This window comes from Morone saxatilis, unplaced genomic scaffold (assembly GCF_004916995.1).
Source record: "Morone saxatilis isolate NCDOM2014 unplaced genomic scaffold, NCSU_SB_2.0 Contig14, whole genome shotgun sequence".
In the NCBI taxonomy this organism is placed as follows: domain Eukaryota; kingdom Metazoa; phylum Chordata; class Actinopteri; family Moronidae; genus Morone; species Morone saxatilis.
Window position 1 is genome coordinate 975,102 of NW_023339696.1, and position 10,244 is coordinate 985,345.

Consider the following 10,244-nt stretch of genomic DNA (forward strand, 5'->3'; position numbering starts at 1 on the left):
TGTAAAGTCCATTCTCAGTGCATGTGCACTGGTGGCTTCAAGTTTCTACATCACACCGTATACAAGTTGCATACTGGACCAGCACTGACTTCCAAACTATTTGTGATGTCACAAATGCCGCTGGTAGGCCCCGCCCCTTAAAAAATCAGCTCTTCAATGAGCACAGAGAAACTTTCCACTTTCAGCAGCAAAACATCCTTCTAGTGTCAAACCGCACAGACATGATTGACACAGGGCACTGCAGGGAAAGTAGAAACACTGATTGTTGCCCTTTCAACAAAGGAGGGGTAGGATAGACCTCATCAATAGAAGCTGTTAGAGGACTATATTAAAATTATTTTTCATTGAATAAGTTTTACATTTGAATTCATGTTTGAATAGCTCAGTACAACTCTTAACATTTCAATATGGTCATAGGAGGCCCATATGAGTACATGAAAATGCTGATGGTAATTTTGTTTTTTTTAAGTAGTTCAGCTTAATTTCAGTTAGTTTCCAGAGTGGGGTTAATCGTTTCACATTAGTTTTTATTGTGAGGTAAAGAATCAGAATACAGTTCTACTGCCCATCGAAATAAGTAGTTGAGTTCAATAAATGCACAAGTGATCAAAACAACACAGGACAGCATTAGTTGTGGAATATTTTAATTTGAATCTCTTTCCAGTGCATAATACTGTGTACTCATTATAATGTCCTCTGTAAGATGTCCCTCCTGCAGTTGGTTTAGTTCCCAAACGCACGTGTGCTTGGTAATCATTAGGACAATGTATGAAATCACACATGGAACTACAAACTCTGTAGTTCCTGCTCTGCTCTGTGGGGGTTTAAGTGCACAAACACAAAATAAAGTGAAGAAAAACACATCAAGTCAGGCCGTACAGTGACACTGACTTCACAAGTACAAAGTCAAACTTAAGGGTAGGATAGAGGGTTGCGGGCATATGGGTATTGTTGTTTTTTTCTTTTAAATCATAATGTTTTTTTTATCCAGGAAGTCATTGGGCTCTCGTCACTAATGGAATAATGTTGAATGGTTGGTTAGGTTGTGGATGGGGTAGGGAGGAGTGGAGTGACTGGGTGGAATGGTGATGAAGTATGTGAAGGAAGAAGCAGGCTTCAGTAGGCGTGGTCTGCCACAAACAGAGAGTCCTGAGCTGCTGCTCCCTTTTCTCCAGAAGACACGTACTTCCCCAGAGCTGCCTGGCTGTTATTCTGTGGAGAGACACAAAGCAAAGGAGGATTCATTAGAGCATGGCTTTCCTTTTTATTTTTTACTTAGTGCCATTTTCATGACTTTGCTTTACTGGTTATAACTCTTCTTTATTGATGTTGATTTTCAGCAGTTTTAAAGCTGCAGTAGGTGACTTATTTAGGAGTAGGTATTTGGGAATTAGACTCAATAATCTTTCTTGACAAATATGACAACATTTTTTTTTTATAAAAATGAGCTACACCACCTTTACGTCTTGTGATATTCTATATTTTTTATTATTGTCAATAAATCCCACTTACAACAGTGAACAACAGTGAATTTATCTGCTAAACAAGTACTGTGTGTGTCACAGTCTGATATGGCTTCTTTCTCCGTGCCATGGAGCTCCATTGTCCAAAATGATCAAAAAATGATCAAAAAAACACACCAATGAGCCACACTGTTGCACTGGGTGACATGTTCCTCCATCACCATTCAACACACTGTGTATTTTTTTGTTGTTGTGTATTTTTATTCAGTCCCACATCCACCGTCCTGATGCCCCAAATACTCACTTGAGCACCAAGTGTTATCTGTTAAAAACAGTGCAGAGCACTGTGCCTTATTTTTTTGTAATTCATGGGATTGGTTGACAATAACAATAAAAAACCCTTTAATATTCTGTCACTGTAATGTGACCAATTAAACCAATGTTTCTCAAATGGGGGTACCCCTAGGAGTACTTTGGAGTACTGCAAGGGGGTAAAAAATATGCATATATTTGCATAATTCCTAAAATAGTTCCATAAACCACATTTTATATTCAATATTTCTATTTTCAATAATAATAATAATAATAATAATAGTAAACTGCCAACTGCAGTTGCCCCCCTGACACAGAGAATGACCTCAGTGAGGCACTAGCACATGTTTCTCAATGTACTGTCAGTACAACTTATCAAAAGGTTGCAGTTCAATGCAACTTCAATATCATCTTAGTGTTATTCCACAATGACAACAATTGGTTTGCTATACATGTACTGATGGATTCTAAACATTTGAAATGAAGGATTCAAGTGTTTTTCTTTATAAATAAAACACTGATGGTGTATTGTACCTCTTTATATAGGCTTTTTATTCTACCAAAAATGAAAAAGCAGGTATATTATGGAAAAGGTTTGAGAAGCACTGAATTAAACTACAGTATCTTAAACTATTTATACTCTTCTGATTTTCTTATTCTAACTTAATTCCAACATTCCTTTAGCAGCCTGTCTGTTTTTGTGAGGTCATGAGAGCAGGCATGGGCCTGCTGGAGTGCTCGCACTGATGCAGATTTTTGTCCACATGAGAACCCTTATTTCTTATTGCGTAGTACCACCTCTGGTGAGCAAGGCTGTACTCACCACTGAGGTCACAGATGTATTTTTTTTAATGCCCCTAACCCTACTAGTAAGTTCAGTTTTCAATTTGACCTCAGTATTTCTAAAGCCCTGTGTACAGCAATACTGGTCAGGTACTCCTAAAAGCCTGTGTAACTGCTTCTCTGCGTAATCACATAACTAAACACTAAGAAAACTGAAAATGTCCTTGTTAAAAAGGATAAAAGTGCGTAAAAGTATTACGTTTAGGGTTATGTTGTGTTTATGATAGGGTTATGTAGTGTTTTGATAGGGTTATGTTGTGTTTATGATAGGGTTATGTTGTGTTTATGATAGGGTTATGCTGTGTTTATGATAGGGTTATGCTCAGTTAGGGTACTGACACCTTTTTTTGTCAAATTCAGGCACTGGTTAACATATTCATATTTTACTCTCATAATATGTTGCAATTATGAAATATGACTCACTGTAATGAATTTAACTCTCCAACAGTAAATAACGTCTTTCATCAAGGTTCGTGAGCGTCCATACCCCATATGAAGATGCTACATATAAAGTGGCATAAACTACAAAATTGTTCAATACAACATAAAATGTAATTGGATGTAACTGTGCTGTATAGAGCAGAGGTTGAGCCACACTCTCATATACATGTTTTTTCCTGCCTGGAATAGAGCTGTAAATACATTGTCAGGACTCCAATGGACTGCTAAATGGTCATTATACAGCCATTAGCCATAGCCATTCAAAGCGTGTTACACTACATATCACACACTAATGGCTAAACATCAGGAGCAACTTGGGGAGTCTTGCTCAAGCAGCAGAATGAACTGGGGATCGAACCATCAACATTCTGATCAGTGTACGACCTGCTCTACACAACCTCCTCCTCCCTCCTTACCAGGGCTCTCTTGATGTACTCGTCCTGGCAGGCTTTGCTGTTCTCCTTCTTGCCTCCCCAGGCTTTCAGCGCCGAGGCCTGCAGGGCCCGGCCGAAGGAGAAGGTGAGGGCCCAGGGCCGGTGCAGGGGACACTGGTTGATGGCGTTCAGGTTGACGGTGGCCTCCTCCTCACTCTGACCGCCTGACAGGAAGGTCACGCCTGGGGGGAAGAAGAATGCACAGGAGGGTCAGGTCGGAATGAGAGAGGCGTAGAGATGTAACAACAGTATATCAGACTCACCTGGCACAGCGGGGGGCACAGTGCGACGCAGGGCGGTGACAGTTGCCATGGCGATCTCCTGAGGGCTGTACTTTCTGGGGCAGGAGTGTCCGGCGGTCACCATGTTGGGTTTGAGCAGCGTGCCCTCCAGGTAGACGTGGTGGACAGACAGCGCCTTGTAGACTGCTGCCAACACCTGAGAAACAAAGACACTGATGTCCATTCCCTTGGTTCCAAAAAAACATTGGAAGGAAGTTTTTTTCTCCCGCCCATGAAATTTAGTTCAGTCATGTTCCCCACAAAATGGATTGTGATGATCCTCTGACAGGTCAAATTTTAACTTAACAAAACTACTTTGTGATCTGTAATCTGTAACTTTTATAAAAATAACTATAAATTATAATATAATAAATAAACTTTCACTACATATATCCTGACAGTAGGACATGAGACAGCGTCTCTCTATCTTTCTCGGCTCTGATTGGTTGTTTTCGTTCCCGGTGGATTCTTGCAAATACCATTAGGAGTACTAAGAGGAGCCAGAGGAACCAGATTTTTTCACAGTTTCAGCAAATATGACAAAAAATAATTGATATAAAAATGACCTACTGCAGCTTTAATTGAAAGCTTGCTGGGAAACGAGCACCAGTAAATTCAAAGAAGTAGCAGACAGGACTGCATACAAATATGCACCACAAGTGTTGATGCCAGATGCTGAGACTGTTCCAAATTCAGGGTGATGATGACATTTCTGCGCATTAGTGAGAGTGGCATCCTACCCATCATATTGAGGTTGATATCATTCATCACTCACCTTCTCAGTCACATACTGGCAGCGCTGCAGGTCGTGGTCGCCATCTGGGAGAATCTCAGGCTCCACAATGGGCACGATGCCATGCTGGAGGAAGGGGGACATAGCAGCCAGCGTCATGACAACTGGCAATAGCACTTCCTCTCTGGGGGTTGTGACTAGCCTACCAACTGTTACACAGTTAGTTAGAAGAGAACCTGATGGGCCAACCGTGTTGTGTAACAGCTGTTTGTGTTACATCACTGCAGCGAGAAAGCTGTGTATGTTTGTGTCTCTGTGTGTGTGTGTGTGTGTGTGTGTGTCTTACCATCTGGCAGATGCTGGCGTAGCGGGCCAGCACATTGGCGTTCTCGATGATGGCCAGCTCGGACGGGGTGGTAGGGGTGATCTTTAACACACATCGCCACTTGGCAAAGTCGGCGCCATCCCTCTTGTACTGAGCACAGCGCTCGTAGAGGCCGTCCAGACCTGACGGAGACACACAGCACAGTAGGTTGGAGTGATGGGAGAGGCTGAGAGCAAATGCTTAGTGCTGAAGAAGCACTAGTGGCTGATCTTTCATACTTAAACAGAAATACACTCATTCAGAAGGGTGTAAGAAAATAAAGAAAAATATTGTATAGCAATATTTTGTATTGTGATATTGCATAAATTCTAAAACACTGTATTTATTGATTTATTGATCAGTTTGTATTTATGTTGTTAGTACTTCCTACTTCCTACTGTTCATATGTGTTTTCTGCTACTGTGGTTCCAGGTGCATTTAAACAGGAGGTGAATGGGATTGAGGTCTCATTTCTTTGTTAACTGTTAAATTATAAATGTTTATACCATGCCCCCAGAGAATTCTCAATTCTGATTGGTTGGTAGGTGTGGATTAGTTACAGGACCTGTGCAGTCGGTAGGGCAGACATAGTGAGGCTTAGCTAATGAGCTTTGAGCTAGGGTTATTTGCGTAACCAACACTACCAACAACAACAAAATAAAAACAGCTTTGCATTGAGCAGAGCCACGCAAATTTCAGTCAAGTGTTTGATATTTGAGGGAACCGAATGTGATCAAAACCCCAAAGATAGATAAAGAGACAGCGATGGAGGGCAGAAGGAGTAATGTCTGTAGTGTTAAAAGAACAGCCCACACTCTTTGGACGTGAAGTTTTGTATTTCGTCACACATACTGACTGTATGTGTGCTAAGACAGGCTAATATCACAGGTCAATATACTGTCTAAATTGCATGCATAGCCATATGTAGAATAGGTATCCATGACTTGAAAAACTGATATTACAATCACTCCCCAAAGCCAAAAACTAAAATGTTAATTGGTAAGGTTAAACGTACTACAGGGATCATCCAGTCTCAATTCAATACTTATGTCTCTATATGACCCACATAAACAATCAAGGTCATCAGCTATTTCTATATAGTTATTCTTAATTCATTGCAATTCTGTTTGCCTTTTTTTAATTCATATTATATGTGGTCATTTATTTATGTTATTGATAGTTTTGAGTAATTATTGAATTAGATGTGTTGTATTAAGGCCACCTGCTTTGTTTTATCTACTTTTCCATTTTTCGTTTGCCCTTTGGTTTCACGATTGTATAAATGTTCACATTTATTCATGAAGATTGATAGTTTGAAGCAAGTACATTTTTTTTAAAACGTTGCACCATTTTGTTCTTTGTTTTTCATTTGATTGTATATAGAATATGCTCTTCTATGTGTGTTAAATGTTATGCTTAGGTTTCTATAAAAACTGTGTTCATTAAAAACATGTTCTGGTGTTGGTCAGTGTAAATATGCAGCATCCCTCTATTACAGTGGTTGCACTAAGGGTCGCCAAAGCTTACACAAATATGTGTATACCAAATATACACAGAGTAGGCCTATATCATCTTAGCGTTTCATTCATTTGAGTTGAACACAAGTTTACAATTCAATTTTCACAGAGCTGACAAACAGCCTCATCCTGCATTTAAAAAAGAACACAGTTAAAACAACCAAATAGCTGATGGAACAATGAGAGGATAACACTAAATAAGAAGCCTATTAGGTGTATATGACTGTTAAAAATAAAAAGATATATATATAATGAAGACAGAGAATTGTATAAACATTTTTCATAAAAAAAAAATTATTCATCAATATCTCTCATTTTACACAAACGCCCTGCAGTTACTGAAACTACGAAAAATATGTCACTTCGTCAGTTCACTCAATAATAACAAAGGGCTCTGTTAAGGCAAAAGGTTGGGAACTACTGTTCTATTACACATCGTTATTACAATAAAGCCAATCAGTAATAAGCACCCTCGTCAATATTACAGCACGTCTGTACCTTGAGTGGTGGTCTCTTGGTTGGTGCCGGCGAGGGGAACCACGCCCTTGTCCACCTTGATGCCCACCACCATGCCCTTCTCTTTGACCAGCTGTGGGAAGGGCTTGCCGTCGTCTGTCATTTGGTAGAGCGTCTCGTGGAAGAAGATGACGCCGCCGATGCAGGGGTTGACCCGCTCATCGGCGGTGAAGAGGAGCTGGCGGTAGAGCCTCCTGTTCTCCTCTGTGTTCTCCGTGTTGATGCTCTGAAAGCGCTTGGCCATGCTGCCTGTAGGCGCCAGGGGGACAGGGAGGAGACGAGTGGAGTGAGAGACACTACAGATTTCTTCATTTTAGGTTTTCTGCATAAATTTCTGGTAGATCTTTTCAAGGAAGAATCATGTGGTAAACAGGAGGTGGAGTGTTTTACTCAAGGGAAATTATAAAGCAACCATGATCTTTGGGAGTAACTGCAGTCTGGGGTGATCTGAGGTGTAATACCACCATGGCGTGAGACACCCGCCAATCAAGCAAATCCAACCTGAAAAATACTTCTGTCACATTTTAGCTCATTTACATCAAAATTACTTATAAGTAACCAAGTCATGCTGCTGTGTTCAGAAATGTCGATTTATTCCACATTTCACACATTTCTACACAATATGAACACTGAGTCTGCATTAATATTTGTCAGACTTGCATTATAATTGGTTAATGTGGAAACTTGACTACAGACCTTTCCTAATCAATCTGCACTTCAACTGCAATACAAGGAACCAATAATGTAACTTTGGTCAATCTTAAGTACCTGCAATGGATTGCATAAGTTAAGCAAATTTCAAGAGCCTGCCAATTGATTTTTATACTGTGCAGAAATGAATAGAAATAGAGCTGCGAACCGGTAACAGCTTTGAAAACGGTCAAAAAAAGATACAGATACAGACATTATTGAGATTATTGAAACAGTCCTCCTCTCATTCACACAGTCTTCTCCCACTGAAAGAGCACAGCTACAACGAAGGCTAAGCCAGTTGTAGAGACAAAATGTACAGTTTGTACAGAATACACTGTAAGAGTACAGATAAATGTGAAGAGAAAATTTCCTTTGAGCTTGGCAGAAAATTGATCCCAGTGAACTTGTCATTTAAATTCCACATAAGCAGACCTCCCATGACTGCCTCGTTTCAGTTTACGTAATATACAAAATTAGACACTCCCTGTCACAGGACAGATTGCAGAAAAAGACGTAGAATGCATTTGTTACTTCAGGCTGGATTGACTGAACTCTTGGTGTATCAGGTTGCCTAATAAGTATTAAAACGCTCCAATTAATCCAAGACGTGCAGCAGGAGTACTGGAACAGGAACAGGAAAAAGAGGTCACATCTCTCGCGTCCTAGCTTCTCTGTCATTGCACTCCTGTTTATAATTAGAAATAGAATTTTAATCTCCTCCTCACCTAAAACTTCTTCATGGTCAGGCCCCTTCATTCATCTGAAGAAGTTCATAGTACCAATATTACCCCCTCTAGAACACTACGTTCTCTTGAATGCTGGGCTAAGCTTGTGGTTCCTATAGTCTTAAAAGTAGAACAGGACAGACCTTCCAGTACCAAAGCTCCTCTCCTGGAACCAGCTCAGTTTGGTTTCGGGACAGTACACCCTCTCCCATTTTAAGCAGTAGGCTTAAGACGTTCTCTTTGATAAAAGCTTATTAGGTTAAGCCTGGATCAGGTTGAGTCCTGAACATCTCTTAGTTACGCCTGCTATAGCTAGACTTTCGGTGGGATTCCATGGTGCACTGAGCTCCTCTCTTCCTCTCTCTCTCTTTCTGCACTCATTCATGTTTCATTAATGCGATGTTACTAATGCACTTTCTTCCCGGATTCTTTGTGCTTGATCCATCCTGCAGGTTCTCATCGGATCCTGGTGGAGCCTCCTGCCATCGGGTCTGCAGTATTGCCGATTACCCATATAACTGTTGTGCTGTAAATGTCTGTCTGTCTGTCTGTCTCTCTCTCCTCTCACCCCAACTGGTCGAGGCAGGATGAAACCACCCACCAGAGCCCGAAGGGTCCTGTCCCTAGGTTTCTGCCCTTTTAACAGGCAGTTTTTCCTGCCACTTGTCGCCAAGGTCTTGCTCATGGTGGACTGTTGGGTCTCTGTAAATGTTATAAGGATCTCGGTTAGACCTGCTCTATTGAAAAGGTCCTGGAGAAATAAACTCTTTATGAATTGTATGGGCTGATATTGTGTCAGTAAGAAACTGAATTTGAATTATTTAGAGCTGAATCTTGATTGCATAATTTTTGAATTTGTATTTTTACTGACTGAATAGCATGTTTTTGAATTTGAATCTTTTAGTTATGAACTGAATTCCAGCCTCACTAAAAAATTCAACCCTTTTTATTACTTTCCCCAATTCCAGAAATCTCAATCAATTCAAATCTCTAAATTAAATTCAGATCGCTCAATTCAATCAGATCGCGTCAAAATTCAAAATTCAAGATCGTCCCACCATCCTCGCTCGTCGTATTCATCACTCAAGTTAAACTCACAGAATACAAACTTTTAAGGTACACGTCGGGTCAAACTTAAGCGAAGAAGCAATCGAGTGCAGAGTAAGCCCTGCAATCTTTCCCAAGCCAGCAGAGGGCGACTTCACTGGAAAAGAAGCCCAGTGCCATCAGAAATAAATGGCAAAAATAAGTTTCCTGACTGTTTGACCACTTCATTAAACATTTTTATTAACAGTTTCAAGTCCTTTTCAACAGCAGCATGAAGTTTCATTTAAAGGTGTAACTTTCTGATCCTATTTACGAGGAAATAGACGAATAAAGCAGTTTATGCTTAGGACGGGGCTGTGGATTTGAAGTCTGTTGGCGACCTGCAATCGAAGCTACCAGTAACTCCTATCTACTGCACTGTAATTTTGAAGCCCCGACATAGAAAAAAACTTATTAGGAGTCGCGTTTAATATTTGTCTCGGCTTAGTACAGTTTGTTTTTAGGCAAAAAATAGCGTCCCTGATTGCAGCCGGGTTTAGCTCAAACAGTGGCATCGGCACCATAACAGCGGCATTTCTGATGCAGGTGGGAGATGCCAACGATTTTCCTGAGATGCCACGGCACTTTCGCCGTTTATATTGGTATTCAGGTGGCAAGTCTAGGATACGATCACCTGCAGCTGTAACTGGTCCGGTTCACCGTAAAATGCCCATGGATAATTAACCGATTATGGAGTATAACGGGTTGGGCAAACAAGGGCTGTGTCCCGAAACCACCCACTTACCATAATAGGCTACTAACAAACATATACAACCAAGCAGTGACTGTAGAGAAAAGATGCCGACTGCACATGCAGCTGTTTGTAGCATCTGCTA

The 10,244-nt window shown here is 40.7% G+C and overlaps 2 protein-coding genes across 2 annotated transcripts in view; one reads left to right on the forward strand and one right to left on the reverse strand.

Annotated features, from left to right (window-relative positions):
* zgc:158403 (tetratricopeptide repeat protein 39A) overlaps positions 1–10,244 on the forward strand; it is a gene marked incomplete at its 5' end in the record, with an annotated part of 767,589 nt that overhangs the window by 551,021 nt on the left and 206,324 nt on the right.
* Positions 628–7,153, reverse strand: LOC118322508 (fructose-bisphosphate aldolase A-like; the record flags this gene model as incomplete). The annotated part of the gene is given in 6 exon segments (XM_035654211.1): positions 628–1,212; positions 3,476–3,675; positions 3,757–3,931; positions 4,550–4,633; positions 4,854–5,014; positions 6,887–7,153. Coding segments are annotated over 6 exon segments (983 nt in total), but the record flags the coding sequence as incomplete, so codon positions are not given.